The sequence below is a fragment of the Vombatus ursinus genome, unplaced genomic scaffold (assembly GCF_900497805.2).
Source record: "Vombatus ursinus unplaced genomic scaffold, bare-nosed wombat genome assembly UNPS02014489.1, whole genome shotgun sequence".
Taxonomy (NCBI): Eukaryota; Metazoa; Chordata; class Mammalia; order Diprotodontia; family Vombatidae; genus Vombatus; species Vombatus ursinus.
The window spans coordinates 725,807-749,313 of NW_020954267.1; the positions used below are offsets into that span (position 1 = coordinate 725,807).

General features: G+C 45.6%; 1 protein-coding gene across 2 annotated transcripts; it reads right to left on the reverse strand.

Moving 5' to 3' along the window:
- Positions 1–5,593: 5,593 nt before the first annotated feature.
- On the reverse strand, positions 5,594–23,483 carry THNSL2 (threonine synthase like 2). Of its 2 annotated transcripts, none has more exons than XM_027861177.1 (9): positions 23,421–23,483; positions 20,502–20,737; positions 18,629–18,823; positions 17,178–17,330; positions 14,963–15,193; positions 14,035–14,183; positions 11,649–11,774; positions 9,746–9,897; positions 5,594–6,377 (listed from the first exon to the last, which is right to left on the reverse strand). In XM_027861177.1, exons 2-9 carry the CDS (start codon positions 20,722–20,724, stop codon positions 6,161–6,163), a joined length of 1,446 nt encoding a protein of 481 aa, XP_027716978.1. In that variant the 5' UTR covers positions 20,725–20,737; positions 23,421–23,483; the 3' UTR covers positions 5,594–6,160. The 2 variants fall into 2 exon arrangements, with proteins under 2 accessions (XP_027716978.1, XP_027716979.1); XM_027861178.1 differs by lacking the exon at positions 23,421–23,483 and adding an exon at positions 23,208–23,286.
- Positions 23,484–23,507: the final 24 nt, after the last annotated feature.

Sequence of the window (23,507 nt, forward strand, 5' to 3'; positions counted from 1 at the left end):
TTCCTTCCTTCCTTCCTTCCTTCCTTCCTTCCTTCCTTCCTTCCTTCATCTACCAAGTCAGTTCTTGGACCAATCTAACAACTCCTACAATCCATGAGGCCTTTGTAGCTTAATGAGGAGGAAGTGAGTAGAATTGAGAGAGAACCAGCCTCAGCATCAAAAAGACCTGGATTCAGATTCTGCCTTTGACACTGACTAGCTGTGGGAGTGACCCTAGGCAAGTGGCTTAACACCTCTGGGTCTCAATTTCCTGACCTATAAAATGACAACAGTAATACCCCCCCCCACCCCCCCCCCCCCCCCCCCCCCCCCCCCCCCCCTGTCAAGACTCAAGCTGTGCTCTTCCTGAGTACAGGAACTGCTTTTGCCTGTCTTTGTATCTCAGAGATTAGCACAGTCCTTGGCACATAGTAGGTACTTAATCAATGCTTGTTGACTTAGCTCTATATAAAAATCAGTGGTTATTAAGACTTCCAGGACAGTGAGGTGGCACAGTAGATAGAGCATCGGCCCTGGATCAGGAGGACTGAGTTCAAATTTGGCCTCAGCCTAGCTGTGTGACCCTGAACAAGTCACTTAACCCTGACTGCTTGAAAAACAAAAACAACTTCCAATGGTCTACCTTTCGTCAACATTAAAAGCATACCTGCCTACGATCTGTGCTACGTATAAATATTTTCACATGTTTTTGCCCCTAGTGTGTTTCTCCTCTGTCCTTTTCCATACTATTCCCTGCTCTCTAGAGACCAGGGAGCCAAGGCAGAGCTGCCATGTTTATATAGCATCTAGCCCAGAATCATGGGTACATGGACCACTAAGAGAATGCAAGCTCCCTGAGGGCAGGGGCTATGTCATTCTGTACCTTTGGGTCCCCAGTGCCAGCACCTTGTTCCCCACCTAGAAAGCATTTAATAAGTGACTGTGGAATTGAGGGAGGTGATGGTGAGGAGGGTGACAGGAAATAAAACATAAAGAAGCTATTGGCTCCAATTGTCCACATCAGGCATCAGCCTTCCTAGCACGAGCAAGGCCCTTACTCTTATCCTAATTTTTACAGAAAAAATTGGGGTTAACTCCTTACCTGCCTATCTCACTGAGTTGTTGTGAAACTTGAAGGATAATGTATGTGAAAGACCTAACTATATAACATATGAGATAGTTACTGAGGTGGTGCAGTGGATAGACACTTACTGGCTGTGTGGCCCTGAGCAAAGTCACCTGACCTCTGCCTGCCTCTGTTTCCTCATCTGTAAAATGGGGATAATAACAGCACCTAATTCCAGGGCTGTTGTAAGGATCAAATGAGATATTTGTAATGTGCTTTGCAAACCTTAAAGGGGTCTATAAATACTAGTCATTATTATTATTATTATTACCTAAGTGTGAGAGCCAAAATGTTGTGGAAAGAGCACCATTCTGGAGTCAGAGGACCTGAGTGTGATACATAGTAGTTATGTGACCAAGGACACAGACCTTTGCCTTCTCTGCGTCTCAGTTTCCTCATCTGTCAAATGGTAGTGATCCCATAACCTCTTTCACAAGGTTGTCACAAGGTTTGAATAATCTCCATTAGGTAGGCCTCAGTCTCCTCCTCTGTAAAATGGGAATTAGACTTGATCTCTATGATCCCTTTCAGCTCTAGGTTTCTGAGTCAAAATACTCAGAATGGCAATGGTTTGTTGATTGATTTGTGTATGTCACTTGGTAAGCCACGAAGCCCTATATAAACATCAACTAGCGTCATCATTGTCATTAATGAATGGCAGCAGGATGCAGTGGAAAGAGAGAACCAGTGTCAGAGCCAAGAAGATCTGAATTTGAGTCCTGACACATACTGGCTGTTTGGCTTCAGGCTAGTAATGAGATCTCGGTTCACTAGGAAGCTTTCTAGGCTCGCAGCTGAGGGGCTGCTGGCAGGAATTGGGAGAAGGAACTTCCTCATGCGGGCATTCACCCTGCCAATGATGGCTCCAGCCAACTGCCCGGTCCCATCATCATGGTTAGATCCCCAGGTACAGAGAAGGAGCCGGGGGCTGGGGAGGCGGGGAGGCCTGGCTCGTTCCAGCCTGGGGATGGCTCTGGTGCAGGTCAGACCAGTGTCCAGGAGAAGCAGCCAAGAGGCAAGGGAAGTGAATACTGCCAAGCCACCATCCCTCCAGCCTCGCCTTTCCTGCGAGAACCCTGGGGAAAGTAGGAACACAGCGGCCCCCAGTGGGCATGACAGGAAGTGTCTTTATTCCTCCCAAATAAGTTTGAGAGATGGAAGAGGAGGTGTACCACAGGGCTAGCATGGAAATTCTCCGGCTCCTGGAGAAGGGATAAAATGAGAACTTGGGCCAGTTTCCTAAGAAGTGATGCACAGACTCCTTGTGAGATCAGTACCAAAGGTAGTATTGTACCCATCTTACAGATGAGAACACAGATCACACAGATGTCAGTACCGGTGGTGGAATTTGAACCTAAGTGTTTCTTACTCTAAGATGGGCATTCTATCTGTTAGGCCACACATGAAATTAAATTAAATTAATCAAGGAAAACCTTTTGTCTAGATCTAATAGGGACCAGACTATTTACATTAATTAATACTCCAATTAACTGAGAGTTCCAATACCATAACATTATTATGAAGGGGAGTACTAGAGTCAAAAGGCCTGGATTCTAATCCTGCCTCTGACTCATGTAATGCTGGGCAAGTCACTTAACCTCCTTGGCCTCAGTTTCCTCATCTGTAAAATGAAGGATAGCCTTGCAGGAAAGGCAAGGCAAGAGGGGTCCGGGCTTTGCAATACTGACTTTTCCTCTCTCCTGGCTGCTTCCTCTGCATACTGGTCTGACCTGAACCAGAGCCACCCCTAGCCTAGAAGGAGCCAGGCCTCCCTATCTCCCAGATGGTCTCTGAATTCCTTTCTAGCTCTAAATCTACGGTCCTACCGCAGAACGGTTACTACCAGACGACACCGGGCCGTATCTGAGTCTCTCTTTGTTGAATGAACGAATGACCCCTACAGCATCTCCAAGTGCCTTCAACACCAGCCAACATTTAGTAAGTAGCTGCTGTATATAAAACACTGTTCTAGGCACTGGGGAAATGCCAAGATAAGTAAGACAGAGCCTCACAACCTTGTGAAAGGGCCAGGAGGGATATTATTATTATTATTTTCATTCAACAATTGAGGAAAACGAAACTCAGAGAGGTGAAGTCACCTGCCCAAAGACACACAGCCAGAACATGGCAGAAGCAGCATTCCACTGTACCTCGTGGGCTCCCTGCCATTGTCAGAGTAGGGTTCATTTTTAGGCTTTTTTCCCTGTAACTATGCCCATGCGGTTAATTGCTGTTAAATGGGCAAAGCATAGAATAGAATCAACCAGAGGCTGGACAATATGGTTTTATTTACAAAAGAAGCAAAGATCATTCTGGGAAATCATCCCCAGAAGCACTGATAAAGCTAGCCTCTCCCAGGACATTTCTTTCAACCTTTCTCTTCAGTAGACGTTGGTGTACAACAGGCAGGTGACTACATAAAATAAAAGTAATGACTCTAGGCCTCTAGGAAAAATCTAATTCAGACTCGTCCAGTTTGGAATTTGTGATCATTCACGGCAGCTAGGTGGTACAGCGGACAGAGTACCTTATCGGCCCGAGTTCAAATCCAGCCTCAGAGACTTACTAGCTGTGTGACCCTGGGCAAGTCACTTCACCCTGTTCAATCAGACATGACAGAAAAAAACAATTGAACAAAAACACAGGGAATGCTCTGCCTCTTCGTCTCCACTCAAGACTCATCTCAAGCACCATCTTCTACAAAAAGTTCTTGGTTCTCCCATCTGGTAGTGCCCTCTTCCCTCTATCTTTCCCTCCCCCTTTTGTATTTATTCATTCTCTTTATCTATATTCTGTATATACTTATATATGTCCCTGGTGTCTCGTGGGATACAAGATCAGCTCTTTAAGCATAGGAATTGTTTCATTCCTTGTGTTTGTTATCTCCCAGGTCTTTCTCAGGGCCTGGCACACAGTAGGACCGATTGGTGTTGCAGTGGGGAAGCTGACTTCTGCCCCACTTAGGAAGAGAGAGTTTGCTGAGGAAAATAACCATCCAACCGCTACTCCAAGTCTAAGTAAGAAAAACTCTTCAGATACATCAAAAGTATCATCTGTTTCTTAGTATGTTAATTATGAGGGGTTCTTTTGGTCATTAAAGAAGAGGCACCAGAATCTTGCCCTGGTGAGTGTTAACCTGGAGACGAAGTAACCAGAAGGCATTTCTTCTTAGATTCAAACCCAGAACCCAGAACGAGTCTTCACCTCAGATCCAGATTTATCCCATGAACGGCAATCCCCAATTTTGAAATGTGCCCATAGTAAAACAATAAGAATAGCCATTGTTTATATGATTGCTTAAGGTTTACAAAATAATTTACATGTATTATTTCATTTCTCCTCACAATAACCACCCTGGGAGGTAGGTGTTATTATGGTGTCCATTTTAAAGATAAGAAAACTGAGGCAGACAGAGGTTAGGTGATTTTGCCCAGGGCCACACAGCTTGTAAGTCTCTATCCACTGCACCACCTCAGTAGCTGCCTCATATATTACACATTTAGGTCTTTCACATACATTATCATCTGAGTTTCACAACAAGTAGTTAAATGACTTGACCAGGGCCACACAGTTGGTAAGTGTCTGAGGCAGGATTTGAACTCTGGTCTTCCTGACTTCAGGTCCAATGCTCTCTACCTGCTATGTAACCTAATTGATCATAGATCTGGAGCTGGAGGTCATTTTCATTTGCAAAAGAAGAAACAAAAGTTCAGAGATCAAGAGATTTCCCTAAGGCTGCCCTGGTGGTGAGAAGCAGAGCCAGGATTTGAACCAAGGTCTCATGACTCCAAATCCTCTGGGGATACTCCTGACCCACCAAGTACCTGCAGTTAGGTTTCCAGGGATGGGGATGTGTCATCTACAATCTCACCCCATGATGATGGCATGCAACAACCAGGCTTCAAGACCAAGGGACAGAGTCCAACCGACCACTCACATATGGTCAGAATCCAGGACTGTGGCTTTATAATCAATTCTTTATATGTGTTAATCACACTCAGTAGAAGATGAGCTCCCTGAGGGCAGGGAGAATTTTTTTTATTTTTGTCATTATATCCCTAGAACCTAGCACAGTATCTTGTACATAGTAGGTTCTCAGTAAATGCACAGTGAGTTGAATGGGGTTGGATTTTTGTTGAAGCAGGTACCTAGGCTCACGCCTGTGCTCATCTCACAGTTGAAAAGGCAGGCTCAAAAAGGTGAGATGAATGAAAATAGGGAGAGGGTCAAGTCACAGCCAGAGTCCTAACAGAGAGTTCCCCCTTGTGGACAAATTTCACACTTGGGCTCAAAAAGATATAGGGGAGCTCTCTGATAAGTATCTGGAGTGCCGAGGTCTGGTCCCTTCTGTGGTTGCCAAACAGACGAATGAAAAGCCCAAGAGACAGAGTTTCTGGGTAATTAATAATCAATTTATTAATTAGGCTAGCTGATAATCAACTGATGGTCAGTGGTCTCTCTCAGTAACCAAAGACAAAACCATGGAGATCCATGAATGCTTAAATATCTTTGGAAAAGGAGGTGCCCCAACAGGTGAAAATCAACCCTGATTGGTGAACAATTAAGGAGAGGATGAAGATATCAATGAGGCTAAAGTCTTCAGCTCCTCCTGCTGAGAATGTGACTTGATCGTGAGACTCCAGCAATTCGGGACAAAGGAATCTATGTCTACCTGGAGCACTCCTGTTGGTTTTCTCTTTCACGAGCTGAGTTTCCCTAGACTACCGTGGAGGTGTGCAAGGACATGGGCTCAGTGCTTTAGGGCTGGAATCACCTAGACTAGATTCTGTAGATCGCTCTAAACAAACATAACGTCTTCTAGTTGGGTGGGGTCCCGCCCAAGATCACAGAGCATGTACCCAGAGGATTTGGCCAATCTCACCCATCGGCCTTGCCCTTCAGGGACTGGCTCAGTGATCCACAGGGACGAGGAAATAGAAAGGAAAAACCTCAATCCTAATTTAATAATTGATTATTAATATAAGAGAAAAATAATCACTTCTCTCATAGGAAACATCTTGTGATTTCTGGAACCAAACCAAGGCTTGGTTATCCCTAAGAGCTCGCACCTCCCTTCCTCTGCCGGGACAGGTCCTCTATTTTGCTACGTAGCACTTGGGTCCAGTCATCTCCTCTTCGAAGAGGACTATGTCGAGTCTTCATGTGCTCCAAGGCTCGGATATCTTCAGGAATCTCAGGTACCAGTTGGGCTCGGAGAACAGCATCCTGGAACTTGACTGCTGAAGCTGGGGCCAGGCAGCATCTGGGCAGGCTGGAGGCGGGGAGAGGAGGTTGGAGTGGCCATGACGGGCAAAGGGAAGGGAAGGAGAGAGAAGGAAAGAGAGGGAAAGCAGAGGGAGGTATAGAGAGGAAGATGGAGGAAGAGAGAAGAAAGGGAGGAAAAGAAGAGGAAAGGTGAAATCAGAAACCAAACTGGCAATTTGCTCCTTTCCTTGGCTGAATTTGGCCCTGATAGGCTAGAGGTGGGTAAAACACTGAATAAAAATAGGAACTATGACCTCATGCTTTGGATCACTGATGCCCCTGACTCCCAACATATCTAGGCTGCATTCAGAGTGGCCAAGCTTCCAGGAATACGGTGGTGATCGATTGACTGTCAATCAACAAACATTTATTAAGCACTGACTGTGTGCCAGGAACTATTGGAGAAAGGCATTAGGCATAGTGGATAGAGAGATGGCCTAGGAATCAGGAACACCTGGGTCCAAGTCCTGCCTGTGACCAGTGGATGGTGTTTATTGGTGCCACCCAGAGTAAGTGATTTTCTCTCTCAGGACCCCAGGCAACTCCTTATGTCTGTCCATTCAGAGCAGGTGCCAACCTGCACCGACAGAGGGAATTCTTCATTGGCAGCTTCCTACACCACCAAATCACAGTTTTAGGGTGATGTCTGATACTGCTGGAGCTGACCAAATGGCCATTTTCCTACTGAGGCAGATCTGACCGCACCGCTTCTCCACTCAGCAGACTCTAAGCCTCCTATTGCCTCTAGCATCAAATAGAAACTGCTCTGTTTAGCTTGTAAAGCCCTTCCCACCCTGGACCCTTCCTGCCTTTCCAGCCTCATGAAATGTCTCACTCCCTCCTGCTCCTGGCAATCTAGCCAATCTGCCCGCTTCTCCGTTCCTCACACGCTCTATGGGCCTTTTCTCAGATCTTCCTCTTAGCCAAAAAGCATTTCTTCCTCCCCTTCCCTTTGTAGAATCCCTCTCTTCAACACGCAACTCAGACGCTATCTTTCTCATGAAGGTTTTCCTGGTCCAGTCTCCCAACTGTTAGCGTCCGCCCTCCCAATACTCATCATATCCTCCCCAAGTCTTCTCCAAGCGAAAGATACTCAGTTCCTTCAACACATCCCACCCAAGACTACAGTCTGCTAAAACCTCCTGGACCCTTCTATTCAAGCTACTTTCTAGGTCACGGTTAGGTGGCACAGCAGATAAAACACCAGACTTACAGTCAGGAAGATCCAGATTAAAATTTGACCTCAGATAATTTACTAGCTGTGTAACCCTGCGCAAATCATTCCTCTCTCTGAGCCTCATTTTCCTCTTCTGTAAAATGTGAATAATACTGGCACCAAAGTTGGTGTTGAGTCATAAACCCTAACATAGTATCAATATTTGCTATTAATATCATTACCTAATCATGTCTCCTCAATCCTATATTTTTGTAGTTTTTTTTAAAAACATAATGCAAGACTTTCTTTGATTTAATTTTCTCTCCAGACTTGTGAATTCATCAGTGTAGGTACGGAATTTCCAGTGGAGAGATTCCCTTCACTGATGCTGGTTAGCAACTCACTTGTCACTCAACTATTAAAGAGCTGCCTGAAGTTACCATGGTTACACATGGTGTCTGAGGCTGGCATTTCACTTGGGTTCATTGTTGTTCAGTTGTTTAAGTCATGTCTGACTCTTCATGTCCCCATTTAGGGTTTTGTTATATACTGCAGTGGTTTGCCATTTCCTTCTCCAGCTCATTTGACAGATGAGGAAACTGAGGCAAACAGGGTTAAGTGACTTGGCCAGGGTCATACAGCTAGTAAGTGTCTATGCCTGGACATGAACTTGGGAAGATGAGTCTTCCTAACTCCAGGCCTGGTACTCTGTCCACTGTACCACCTAGCTGCCCCTAGGTTTTTTTTGACTCTAAAGGCTAATCTGCTAGGCGCCACACCCTGCTGCCTCTCACATAGGACTTCATATTTATTCACTTTAGATTACATCATACTCCAGCCCATTGAGACACTTTTCGGACTTTCGCTTCCAGGAGCCAAGATGGCGGAGTAAAAAGGTGGTCGCTCCCACCTTCCCTTATCAATCTCTGAAAACCCAGAAAATATCACCCCAGAAAAAACCCTGGAACAGCTGAACCAGAAGAAAGATGGGGTGCAGCAGTGCAGCAGCCCAGGTAGCTAGAGGGATTAACAGGAAAGGCCCCTCTTACCCTGGGGGAAGGGGAGCAGTACAGAACAGGAGTCGTCCAGCCAGCAAGCAGAAAGCCCCACTTTAGCACACCAGGAGGAGATTCTGGTGCCTTGGCGTTCTACAGCAAATGGGTCTCCCAGTGCCTCAGCAAAAATAAGGGAAGCAGCACTACAAAGGGCCCCAGGTGAATAAGCACCCGGCAGCATTCGTCTGAAAGGAGCTGAAGAAAGCAACCTAGAGGTGCCACAAAGTTCCAGCCTTGCTGATTCCAGCCCAACCCCCAGCACACAAAGCCTGTGACCAAGACCTAGGCTCCCAACACAAAAAGCTTGGGCCGGTGCCCTCTGCTCCCCAGCAGGAGAGCTCAATCTCTTTAAAGGCCAGGGAACAAAGAAACACCATGAGCAAAAAGAAACCGTACGATAGATTCATATTACGAGAAGAGTGAGGATCAAGACAGAAATTCTGAGGAGGACAACATTGTCAAGAAACCCACATTGGCAACATCACAAGGGAATATGAGCTGGCCTGAGACACTTTTTGCATCCAATCTCAATTAACTAGTGCTTTGGTTACCTCCTCCAGCTCCCTGAATTGGACAAGCATCTGATTACCCCTTCATCCAGGTCACTGGTAAAATTGAGAAGCACCTGGAATACACAGCCAACATTACCTGCCTTCTACCCCCCGGAAGAAGGGTGTCTATGGATGTTGTGTATATGCGTCATAGCATGAAGGACAGCCAGGGTAAGTAGGGTTTTAGGTCTACAGAGAACCTAGGTCTTCCTAGGACCAGCTCAATGTTCTGCCTGTGAGCTCCCTGGGATTTGGAAGAAGTCTAGTTCCTCGTAGCCCTGGCATGAATGTGATTATAGTCATGGCAGACTGTGAAAGACAAGCCAAGGAGCTGCTATAGAATTAGTGGAAAACTCACAGGCCTTTAAATGAAGCAGTCTCTATTTCCAGAGATCATGAAGAGATATAGTACAGTCTACTATCCCCCCACTCCCCATTGCATAGATGAAAAAAACCAGGCCCAGCAGGGTCTTTTACTCCCAAACTAGCGCTCTTACCCAAGCACCATACACTGTTGTGGGTCCAATGAGAAGGGAGCCAGTGAGGTCATGGCACAGAAATCCCCCACCTCTGCCCCAGACCAACAGAAGGGAAGGAAGGGCATGCCCTCTACCTGGGCTGTTCACAGGCTGATCGCTTGTAATGGTAGAAGACAGCCACAGCAGAATGTGGACACAGCAGATAGCGGTTCTCCTCCCAGCATCGCCGCATGGTATGAATGATGTCATCATCAGAAGCCGACTGTGAGCTAATTCTCTCTGAAATCTGGGGAAGAAACAACAGAAACCTGCCAAATTCAACAGGCAGGACCACGTCAATATTGGTGTGGTTCAGGGAATATTTTGATGTTCCAATTTTCTTGTCTTTACATCTGTAGAAAATATACGTTAGGTACTAGTTCAGTAGTGCAGTGGACAGAGAGCGGGGCCTGGAGTCAGGAAGACCCCAGCCTCAGACACTTCTTAGCTGTGTGACTCTGGTCAAGTCACTTCACCCTGTTCGCCTCAGTTTCCTCATCTATAAAATAAGGCTGGAGAAGGAAATGGCAAACCACTCCAGTCTCTCCACCAAGAAAACCCCAAAAAGGCTATCATGAAGAGTCAGACATGATTATAATGACTTAACAACAATAACAACTAATTCAGTTGCTTTTTTGGGGGGGAAATCTTCAGTTTGATTCAAGGTTCAAAGAAAGAAATTATTAGGGCTTGATTCATGGTTCAACAAATTAATGTAGTTTGTTTTTGACTCACTGTTCAAGCATCTCACATTGAGGTAGGATGTATTACAAATTAAGCACTCTAGCCTTAGGCCTCCTGAGGAATACTGAAGGAGAGCCGTAACTAAGGTGGGGCACCTGGGGTTTCGTTCCAGGGTGTCAAATTTAGAGGATACTGGAAGTATTAGTTAAAATAGCTAGCTTTTCAATGCCTATAATGGCACTTCCTAACCAATTCTGGCTCTGATATGACACCTCCCATCCCCCACCCAGGAAGAAGGGAGTTCAAATCTGGCCTCATCTACTTACAAGGTGGGCAAGTCACTTAACCTTTGTCTATCTCAGCCTTCCCCACTCTTAAATGGAGATAATAATAGCATCTATCTAATAGAGTGGTTATAAGGATCAAATCATACCATATTTGTAAAGATCTTAGCACAGAGAGAGCCTGGCACATAGTAGGTGCTTAGGAAATGTTTGCTTCCTTTTCTTTCCTCCTACGCCGATGCTGAGCATCAGCCTCATTTTGGCCCAGCATTTCTATCCATGGGGACCCCAGGTTAAAAAGCTGATTGTCAGTCAGGTTTTGTGCTGCTTTTCAAAGGCACAACATTATTCTTCCCTTGGTCCCAGAAATCATTAGTGATGGCTCTGTCCTACAGAGGAAACTCTAAGCATGTTAGACCTCTCCCACTTTAGGGCTGGATCAAGTGGGGCAGCACCCCGTTAGGAGAAGGAAGGCAGGAGAGCACTTTGCGCCATCCCCAAAGAGCTGATGCACAGAAGGAGAAGGCTCAGACTCCTCGGACTGCCTCCGGAGTGACCTCAGCCTACGGATGGAGCACTTCAGTGGGTGACATTCCTTTCCATCCACTGAAGAACATGATTCTGAGGAGGGCTCGAGAGACTTTATCAGACTGCCAAAATAAAACTTTAAGAACCCCTGCATTGGAGCCATCCAAAAGTGAGCAGGCTGCTTTGGGAGGTAGTGAGCTCCCCCTCATTGGGGGTCTCCAAGCACAGCCTGGATGGTTACTAGTCAGGCATACAAAGTGGGCATTCCTTTTTTGGGAAACGGTTGGGTTGGATGGTCCCTGAATTCTGGCCTGCTGGACTTTGGTCACAGTAAGGAGTTATTAAGACTCTCCCGTCTTGGCAGTTAAGAGAAGGCAAATGGCCTTCTTTGGTGAGGGAATGAGAAGCATGTCCTAACTACTGTTTGGTACAAGCTACCAAAGCAAAGGTCTTTTGGCTGAGCTGTTTCCCTTTATCGGCCCCATTGTGGGAAGCCGCCGACCTTGGCATGGAGGTCTTTTGGCACACGCAGCTTCTTGGTTCTTTCAAACTGCTCCATCAGGGCCTTGACCAGCTTGCTGTCTGAGCCCGAGAGCAGCCAGAAGATCCTCTCCATGTTATAAGGCACCTGCAAGAGAAGGGCCGGGCGTGAATTCACAAGGACAATGTATCAGCTCTGAGGTCGGGGCTGTAAGGCGCTCAATTCAACCAATATTTATTCTTGAACTACCAAGTTCCAGGAGAGGTAGAGTAGAGGACAGAGGACAGAGGGTGGGCCTCATAGTCAACACAGGTCAGCAACCATCCTTACAACTTGGAGTCTCAGAGTTTCTAAGGTAGACGCTGCTAATCTAAGTTTCTTAGACTAGCGTTGTCTAACTTAGAAACAAGGGCCATTAACAGGTTCATAAGGATCTCGAGGAGGCAGCTTAGTGGATAGAGCATTGGACCTGGAGTCAGAAAGACCAGAAAGAACAGAGTTCAAATCTAGCCTCAGACACTTACTAGCTGTGTGACCCTGGGTGAGTCACTTACTTCTGTTTGCCTTAATCCACTGGAGAAGGAAATGGCGAACCACTCCAGTATCTTTACTAAGAAAATTCCATGGACAGTATTGGTGAGCTATGGCCCCCTTGGCTACTTGAATAACAGCAAAGGATCTCCAAGGGCCCATATTGACTTAGAAAACCACATATTGACATTGTCTATGTGTTATTGTATTTTTACTGATTTTTGTTAACTATTTCCCAATTACATTTTAATCTGGTTGCAGCTCATTTAGACACCTCTGGCTTAGGGCAGTGAGTGGTTAGATGACTTGCCCAGGGTCACATAGCCTGCATGGATCAGGGGCAGGCCTTGAACAAGGCTGGCTCACTATTGCCTATGCCATACCATTGAGTGCTAGTGCACAGACCCAAGTAGACATAAGAGTAGGGGGAAAGGGGGGAAGGGAACAAGCATTTATTAAGTGCATGCTAGCACACACTGTGCTAAATGCTTTACAAATATTATTTCATTTCAGGGCAGCCAGGTGGAGCAATGGATAGAACACTGGCCCTGGAGTCAGGAAGACCTGAGTTCAAATCTGGCCTCGGATATTTACTAGCTCTGTGACTCTGGTCAAGTCACTTAACCCCAATTGCCTCCAAAAAAAAACAAACAAAAAAAAAACCAACCCAACAAATATTATCTCATTTGACAGAGACAGAAACATACACACACACACACACACACACACACACACACACACACACAAAACTGTTTTTCTTTTCTTTTATCTCTAGGAATTCTTCACTGAAATCAGTTGAGGGAACTGGTCATGTTTGTCCTGGAGAAAAGGAGACTTGGAAGGACATGGCACCTCATCGCAGGTACTTGAAAGCATTAAAGAGATTGGGATCATTGAGAGGGCAGGCTCAAGGGGCTGGCATCAGTGGATCACTTGTAGACTCTTCATGCCAGTAGGAATAAGCAACCCATAAGCAAACTTTACTTTCCTACCCTCTCTGCTGACCTCCAGACTGGCATCTCCAACTGCTTATTGGATATCTCAAAATGGATGTTCCACAGACATCTTAAACTCAATAGGTCCAAAGCTCAACCCACTGTCTTTATCCTAACACGCTCTCTTATTCCTAACCTTCCAATTACCATAAAGGGCAACACCATCTTCTCAGTCCCCCAACCTAGGTGTCATCCTTGACTCCCCTCTCTCTCTCAGTCCCCATATCCAATATGGCGCCAAGGCCTGTCATTCTACCTCCATAACATCTCTCAAATATATCCCCTTCCCTCTCCTGACATCACCCCTTCCCCAATGCAGACTTTCATAATCTCACATCTAGACTATTGTAATATCTGCTGGTGGGCCTCCCTGCCTCAACTCTCTTCAAGGGTCAGGGCTCTATGAAAAGCTAACTGCACCACACACAATTCAAGCCAACCACCAACCTTGGCTTAAGGTGGCACAAATCTCTAGATATTTTTGGACCATAGATTTAGAGCCAGAAGTGATCTCAGAAATTACTTAATCCAAAGTTCTCATTTTAAAGTTGAGAAAACTGAGGCCCATAGGAGGTCCCTGACTTGCCTACAGAGGCAATAAATATTTGATTTAAATGCAGGTCCTCTCACTCCTAAGCCAAGACTCTTTCCCATGTATAGCATAGGAATAACACACTTGCCCCTTAACAAGGGATGTAAAGGAGGGATTAACACAACTCCACTCAAAGCAGTGATTCTAATCTGGAGAATGGCAGTCCCAGGGAAGGCCTCTGGGATGTGTGCCATAGACCCCTCTCCTCCCCTAGAGAGGAAGAATGCCAATATGTCATGTAGAAGGGGGAGGGAGAGGAGGAGTCCGCCCTCTCTCTCCTGGGTCTCACCTGAATGTCCATGGCTGATGCCAAGGTTGGGCTGGTGGTCCCTGAGAGTGAGAAGTCCCCCTGCTGGACAGTCCTGTGGATAATGTCATTGTGGTTCACCACTGTGGCCAGACGGATAGGCAGGCCCATTTCCTGAGCAATGCAGCCGGCTGGAAACGAGGACAAGCAGACGCCTTCTAAGCCTACGGTGATGGTAATCCTTGGGACAGCCCAGGTGAGCTGGTGACGGATGTGTGTATACAGCAGGATGATATTAGGAGGACTGGAATTCAAACCCAGGCATTCTCACTCCAGATCTTATGTTCTCCTACTGAATCTCCAAACACCTCTCAAAAATGACCTCAACACTACTTCTTTTACAAAGTCTCCCCTAACTGCATACCCAGGCCCTGTACTAATAAAGAGCCTTCCCCCCGGCCCTGACCTCCTGAAGCCCTGTTTTATAACTGTAATGTTCTTGTCAGCCACTAGGTGGCACCACACTGCACAGAGCAGCCTGCATGAAGACTCACATTCCTGAGTTCAAATCTGGTCTCAGACACTTTCTAGCCCAGGGACCCCAGACGAGTCACTTAATCCTGTTTGCCTCAGTTTCCTCATCTGGAAAATGAGCTGAAAAAGGAAACAGCAAACGACTTCCAGTATATCTGCCAAGAAAACCGCAAATGGCGTCCAATAAGGAGTCAGACATGACTGAAAATGACGGAAAAAATGCTCTTGTCACCTAGCATCAGGTATTAGAGTTATCAGTGTTTAGAGGTTCTGGATTCAAATCCTATGTGACCTCAGGATGGTCACGTCATTTCCTCTGGGCTTCCCTGTCCAATTCTGTAAAGTGAGAGGTCTGTCCTAGCTGACCTCTAATTCTATGATATCGTGACATTATTTCAAGGCTAGTCTGTGGGCTGAAGTTCGGGGCTCTCCTCACCAGCCAGATTGCCCGCAGCCCCTGTCGGCACAACCACCTCCACGGTGGGCAGTGGGTAGATGTCCATGGATGGCGCGCACTGGAAGTAGGCAAAGAAATAGTGAGCCATCTGCACGAGGACCCGGGACCAGTTGATGGAATTCAAACTCATCAGGTTATGCTTCTTGGCAAAAGCCACGTCGGCAAACACGTCTTTGATGGGCTTGTCCAGCTCATCGCTGTCACCTTCCACTGTTGGGCAAGAGAGGACATGACAGGGGTCAGGAACTCACCAACTCTGAGGCCAGTGAGCTCCTCCCCACCCTTCAGCTGGGCATTCAAGGCATTCCGCACTCTGATCCCAGTCTGGCTTCTCAGTCCCAATCAGGCATCCTCTGCATTTGTCCCCCAGAACTTCTTTCACACTCATTCATTCAACACATATTAAAATCACCCATTCACATAACGTCTTTTGGTTAGAATGCAAGCTCTTTGCCTGTAGGAATTGTTTTGTTCTTCGTTCTCATATCTCCTAGGGCTTAATAAATGCTTATTAATGATTATTTGAGTAAGTACCGTGATTCACTGTGGTGGAAGCAATTTCTGCCATGAAAGCAAGGTTCATTTTTCTTTAAAGGTGTCGAAATCACCCCTGAAACCTAATAGACCCAGACCATGAAGGCCTGGGACATTAATGTAGCTTCCTGGCGGCTGAGGTACAAAAGTCAGAAGGCAAGGAGTTCATAGGTGTTTATGATTGGCAGACCAGCATGGCCAGTGTGGAGGTCAATGTGCACCTAAATGGATTGGTGTGAGATCCTTGCTAAGTATTCTTTCCATGCTATGACTAAATCAGCTTCCTTTGGGAGACTGCTAGATTGTCTCAGAGTGTCTCATTTCATTCTAAATCTCAGACTTGAACTACTAGACAGGCCTGAGTCGGGACCAGCCTCCAAAAGCCAGATCTGTCACATGGCAGTGAGTCAAGGAACAGTGCAATTGCTAATACGTTAAAAATTGGAGAATATACGTTGGAAAGGTGTGGGGATCTTTCAGCACCCCTTTGAACCTCACCACAGAGGCAGTCAAGTGACTCCCCCCTTTAGAGCAGGGTCCATCACCTTTTTTGTATCAAGGACCCCTCTGGGAGTCTGGTGAAGAATCCCTTCTCAGAATAGTGTTTTTAAATGCATAAAATAAAACACAGAGGATTACAAAGAGAGCCAATTAGATTGAAAGTTATCTTGTCATCTATCCATCCATCTACTATCTACCTATCCATCCATCCATTCATCTATCTTTCTACCTGTCTACTCATCTATCTATCCATCTATCCATCCATCTATTCATCTATCTATCCTTCTATTCACCTATCTATCCATCTATGCCCATTCATCCATCCATCCACTTATCTATCATCCATCCATCTATCTATTCATTGATCTATCCATCCATCTATCCATCTATTCATCATTTATGTATCCATCCATCCATCTGTTCAGCCATCTGTCCATCTCTTTATCTATCTATCTATTTAAGAAGTTCATAGATCCTAGTTTAAGAACCACTGCTATAGAGGGTCTCAGGTTCTAGTCTAGCCCTTAAATGACTTTCTGTTTTGTATGACTACATATGTATAAACTATATCATACTGCTGCCTTCTCAATGAGGGTGGGTGGGGAGGAAAGAAGGGAGAGAATATGGAACTCAAAGTTTTAAAAATAAATGTTAAAAATTGTTTTGATGGGCAGCTAGGTAGCGCAGTGGATAGAGCACCAGCCCTGAAGTTGGGAGGACCTGAGTTCAAATCCAGCCTCAGACACATAACACTCACTAGCTGTGTGACTCTGGACAAGTCATTTAACCCCAACTGTCTTACCAAAAAAAAAAAAATTGTTTTTACATGCAACTGGGAAATAAGATACACAGGCAATGGGGTATAGAAATCCATCTTGCCCTACAGGAAAATAGAGGGGGAAGGGGATAAGGGGGAAGGGGGTGATAGAAGGGAGAGAAGATTGAGGGAAGGGGTAATCAGAATCCTGAATGCACACTGTCTTGGGGTAAAGGGAGGGGAGAGATGGGGAGAAAATTTGGAAGCCAAAATCTCGAATGTTGAAAACTAAAAATTAATTAATTCATTCATTTTTTTTTAAAAAGATGAAATGATTTCCTTCCCTTAACATTTCATTAGCTCAGGGTCCATTCACCCAGAAGGTTCCTATGCAGTCCCTACCCCCAAACACATGCACATTCCCCTCAATCACTGTTGTCATCTGGAGCTCCTGGATCTTGGAGCATCGCCCCAGGGGCAACAAAACAATGATGTCGATGTTTTTGGCTCCTCGGACGCTTTCAATGGCTGAACTTCCTGTGTCTCCCGAAGTCCCTGATGGGAAATAACAATAATGTTAATAATTCACACTGTAACTACCACTACTGCTACTGATACTACTACTTCTACTACTCCTACTATTTCTATTACTACTACTACTACTACTACTACTATAGAACTCTAAGGTTTGCAAAGTAATTTATAAATATTATGTTATTTGATTCTCACAACAACCCTGGGAAGTAGGTGCTGTTATTATGCCCGTTCTACAGTTGAGGAAACTGAGTCAGGCAGAGATCTGGTGACTTGCCCAGGGTCACACAACTAGTGAGTGTCTGAGCCTGGATTTGAACTCAGGTCTTCCAGACTCCAGGCCCAGTGCTCTGTGTACTACGGCAACCCCTAGTTGCCTTGTAAGCACTTTGATAGTGCTTTATGGACTGGACTAATTTTGTTGTGTTGTTTTGTTTTTTTTTAAGACCAGACCATGTGGTTTCATTGTTCAGGGAAACTCCCAGTGTGGAAACTCCTCTTACCAATGCAGATCAGTACTTTTTCTGTAACTTATAGTCTTAGAGAGTAGCCTGGGGCATTGAGAAGTTAAGTAACCTGCCTAAAGTCACACAGTCACACAGGTCTTCCTGACTGTCTACCATGCCACACTGCTTCATGGTTTATAAAGCACCTTTCTCACCTCGCCTTGTGAGAAAGATGCTATTACCGCACCCATTTTATAGATGAAAAGCCTGAGACTCAGATTTCATGACTTGTACACGGGTTAAGCTATCTGTAGCACAACTATTAAGTGTCAGAGGTGGGATTAGAACCCAAGCTTTTCCTGACTCTGAGCCCTGCACTCTATCTATGAGGCCACAATGCCAAATGGTTGGACTCCCACCTGTCACCAGGGAGAAAATTAGCAACCCCTGGAAAAGACCTAGCACTACAAAGAAGAATGATTTGCATACAAACCTGACTCTATCAGGACAAGCCCACCAACTCGCTATGCTGGAGCCAGAGCAAGGCTTGCACAGACACATGGATGCCACCTTACACGGTTCTCCCTGTGACCAATTGCACCCAGGGACTGGAAGACAGCTCCCTATACTTACAGGCGCAGCCTATATTCCTGGAGCAATCTGAAACTAGAGCTTGAGATTTGGAGTCTCAAGACCAGGATGTGAATCCCAACTCTGTGGCTTCTTAGCTTTGTGACTCTGTCTCCTCATCTGTAGAATGAGGAGGTAGAACTAGAGGACTTCTGGGGTCCCCCCAGCCATGGGTTGGGAGCCTTAAATGAAGAGATTAGATGGGATAACCTTGGGGGTTCCTTCCTTCCAGCTTCCACCTACCTACAACAATGGTGATGTGTTTCTGCCTTTTCTCCAGAAAGTACTGTAAGAACTGTCCTGCACAGGACATTGACAGATCCTTGAAGGCGTAGGTGACACCATGCCACAGCTCCAACACATTCAATCCATTCTTCAACCTGGACAGGTGAACGACATCTCTGTGGCGAAACCTGCTGAAGGCTTGGTCAATCAGACCTGGGGGGGAGGAGAGATAAGGAATGATAGTTCTTTCTTCCAACAATGTCCCTTAGTCCCAGACAGTTCACCTCCCTTCCACCAGAACTGGGCTATGAAATTGCATCTTTCAGACTATCTTTTCCATTTTTTTCCCTAAAGGGGTAAAGAAATTTGTGAGGGTGGGGGGAGTATGGCTATAATTACATGTTTGCAATTTTTCCTGAAGGCAATTGATATGTTTCTGTGATAAAAGGGGGCAAGGGAAAGCATGCTGAGGCCCTACATACAATTTATAGGCTGCCACACACATTCCGAAATGGGAAAGATAGTCAAAAATAGAAAGAGAGGGAGAGGGAAAGAGAATGAGAGAAGGAAAGAGAGAGACAGGGGGAAGAGGGAGCGGAGGAAGAGAGAGAGAGAGAGAAACTATTTGTCATGGATGATGGGGATTAGATTAGATAACCTTAAGGTCCCTTCCCAGTTCTGATATTTTAAGATTCCAAAAAGCCTCTTAGAAGTTGGCATGTGGAGCTAATGAAAACTAAATCCCACCAGGTTTTGAGGTTTTAGATGAACCATGCAGAATGATGGGATCCTGGCCATTTAGTCCAATCCCTTCATTTTATAGATTTTTAAAAATTGAAGTTAGTTAGCTTCAATCAATGAACAGGTATTCAATTTTTTATTGTTTTTTTCCAAATAAATTTTTATGAATATACTGTTTTTTTTTAAAATCACCTATATTTCCCAATGTATTTCTTCCCTTCCCCTTGTCCCAATGAGATTTCCTTTATAACAAAAAATAAAAAATAAAAAACAAACAAACAAAAACAGTTCAGCAAAAGTCCTCAGTGTGAAAAAAACCTGACAGTAGACGGTTCCATTGTTCCATACCCATAGTCCCCCAAGTCATCACAGAAGCAGGGAGCGGTGCCTCCTCATAACTCTTCTTTGGAATCAAAGTGGATCATTGTAATTGAACAGCACTCAGGTTCTTTTAAAATATATTTTTTTCATTGATACCTTTTATTTTTATGTTACCTAGATCTCCCCCATATTCCTCCTCTCCCTCTTCCCAGAGAGCCATCCCTTATAATAAGGAATTAAAAAAAAAAGTAATGTGGATAACTACTGTGGAAATATGTTTAACATGGTTGCACATGTATAACCTATATCAGATTGTTTGCCACTGGGGGACAGGGTGTGAGAAAAATTTGGAACTCAAAATCTGATAAAAAATGAATATTGAAAAATTCCTTTAAAAAATAAAATGCTATTTACAAAAAATGAAATGTGGAATTTACTATATAGTTTTTATTTTAATAGAATTTTATTTATATCTGTTTTTTACATCACCTAGATTTCCCCCTTTATCCTTCCCCCCACCTACCCCAGTGGGTAGGAAAAGGAAAAAAAAAGACAAAGAGAGAAAAAAATTTAGTAAAAAAACCCCCGAATGATCAAAACTACCCACCCACCCACACACACACACCCACACACACACACACACACCCACACACACACACACACACACACACACACACACAATCTGACATTTTATGCTCTGCAAAGGTCTTCTCATACCTCTTTTTTTGGGTCACTTGCTCTTTGTGATTTCACAGGATTCAGTTTCAATTATTTTCAAGGAGCATTTGCAAGCCCTTTTTAGGATGAGTTGGGAATCTGGGGGACTCACCTTTCAAGTCTTTCTTTGGCATGAGCTCTGGGTCAATGAAGAGAGAGCACAGCTCGGTCACCAGGGCAGGGTAGGAGAGGGTGCTCCATTGTTTCAGGGTCTCCCTATCCAGATGGGGGATCTCTTCAGGCATGAAGAGACCTCCATCAGGGGCATAGCCTGAGAACAAGGCTCCTTCAAAGTCAAGGCTGGGAGATCCTCCCCGAGTACTGATGTACCTCATGATCCTTTGAACCCTGAAAAAGAGAAGAGGCTTCTGGGACGAAAGCACAGAAAGGGCCCTAGCCACATGGGGGCTGCCAATTGAATACTAAGAAATACCCCACAATATCTCCTGGCCACTATCACTGCAGTGATGAAGACATAGGAGAGTGGCAAGAGCACTGGGCCAGTTGGTCAACAGACTGAGTTCTTGACCCAGCTCTGCTCTATACCGACCATCTGACTTTGGACAAGTTATTCCCTCTCCCTGGTCCTGTCCCACCCACCTCCCAGTGTGGTTGTGAGGGTCTAAGGCATGCGCTTTGTGTGAGCAGCATATTCTGAGAAAAGAAAGCATGGTGAGGCAGACAGCTATGGCAACTCCCATAGGCTGGGTTACGCACCCCTACCCAAGGTTTCAAAATTGCACACCATGTATGTGAATATCCATGGGAGATTTTAAGGCTCACTGTAAATGACACATACAGCTTGGTTTGATGGGAAGAGCTCTGGATTTGGAGTCAGAGGAACTGGGTTCAAATGCTGCCTCTTTTGCTATCTGTGTGACCTTGGGCAAGTCGCAACACTTCTCTGAGCCTGAGTCTCCTCATCTGTACAATAAAGCCATTGGACTAAATGACCAGAGCATTTGTTAAGTGTTTACCATGTGCCAAGTATTGTGCTATGCACTAGGAATACAAATTTAAGAAAAAAAATAATAATGATAAAATTTAAACGAAAAAAAAAACAGTCCCTACCCTCCAAGGATCTTATGTCCTAACATGAGAAGACAACATATAAAAGGAAGGTAGAATTAGAAAGGAGGAAGAAGAAAGAGGAGGAAAAAGAATAGGAGGGGAAGGGTGCTGAGGAGATGATAGAAAAACATGGAGGCATAAACAAGGAAGAAGGAGGGGATCTTTTAACACTCGGCTTCACTCTCATCTGAACTAATCAAAGGAGGGAAGAACATACATATACAGAATTGGGTACAGAAATAAATACACTGTATTCAATAGGAAACAGAAGGGGAAGGCAAGAAGGGAGAAGAGGGAATATGAGGAGGGGTATATTAAAGGAGGGATTGGCCCCAAGCAAAATAAACTGTATGAATGTTCAAAATTATTTACGGCAGCTCTTCCTGGGGTGGCAAAGGATTAGAAACTTCGGGGATGCCCGTCAATTGGGGACTGCCTGAATACGTGATAGTAAATGAATGTGACGGAATGCTATTATGCCATAAGAAATGCCGAGTAGGCTGGTTTCAGAGAAACCTGGGAAGACTTATATGAACTGATGAAAAGTGAAATGAGCAGAACCAGGAGAACGACGAATACAATAACGCACCATTGTAAGGACAATCAACTTTGAAAAATTTGAACACTGATCATTGCAATAACCAACCAAGACTTCTGATGAAAGACGCTGCCTAATCTCCTGGAAAGGTGAAAGACTCAGCGCAGAATGAGACTTTTTTTTGAACTTGGCCAATGCAGAAATTTGTTTTGCTTGACTCTATGTGTTTGTAACGGTTTTGTTTTTTCTTTCTAACTCAATTTGGAGGGGAGGGGTAGAGAGAAGGAGAGAAAGCAGATTTTTACTGATTGAAATTATTCATTAAAAACAAAAAGTCTGGAGAGTCAAGAGTTGAGTGGCGAACTTCACCAGGAGTGAAGTGAACATGGATGTCCTGGGCAACAACAGCCCCTTTGGTTCACATGACTCCCTCCTCCTTGTCTTTAGATAATTTATTTTAGAAAAACTGGTCATGAGCTCATTAGCAATCATTCAGTCACAATCAATGGGACTGTGAACTTCTTGAGGGGAAAAAAAACTGTCTTTTGCCTCTTTTTGTACCCCCAGTACAGTGCCTGGCACATAGTAGGTGCTTAATTAATGTTTATTGATTGATCGGGAGCCTCCACTTAGGAAAATTCCTAACATTTAATCAGAGGTTAGAGTTTCTGCCTCGCTTTACATTTACTTCTTTCTCTGGTTAACCCCTAACCTCTTCGTGGTAAAGGCAAAAAAATCAGTTTATTGGAAACAATCTGGGTGAGGAAACAGAGATTATATTACAATGGAGAGGAAGCTAGAGCAAGAGCTGACCTTGGGGCTTGCCGCAGCCCGGGTCCTCTGGTTCTGGATGCCCAATGACCCCCCTCCTTGCGGGGAAGGCTGCCAGACCCTCGGACTATCTGTCTCCCTCCCTCTCTCCACCTCTGCTCCTTCCTTTTATTCCAACTCTTTAAGGAACCACGACCCGAGAACTGATCTGATAGACCCCAGCGCCGGTGTTTGACCAGTGAGGAACCTCGGGCCCGGCTGATCTGGCCAAGGGACCGCACCCAGGAAGTGAGCGGCTGAGCTGTCCCTTGAGCCTTGGTCGCCTGACTCCAAAGCCATCCGCGAGCCCCCAGCGTGACCTCGGACCGGTGGGGGGAGGGGAGGGGAGGCCAGATCTCTGCTAAGGCCTCGGAAAAACGGGAGGGGGAAGCAGACTACCTGCTGCCCGAGGCCTCCTCTTGCAGCTCGGATCCGGGCCTGGCTCTGGACCGAGTCGGGGCGGCAGAGGGCAGCAGAAGCCGCCGAGGCCGGGCAGGACGTCCCGCCCGGCCCGGCCGCTCCCTCCAGGACCGGAGCTCCAAGGTCACGGGCAGGAGGGGAGGAGGAGGGGCAGGGAGCAGCTCCCCCCTCCCCCGGCCTCCCTCCGCTTACCGTGCGCGGGGCGCTGCGCTGGGAGCCCTAAGGCGAGGCGACGGCACGTAGGCTCCCGGCCTGCACGGGTCCTGGACAGCGGCCCGG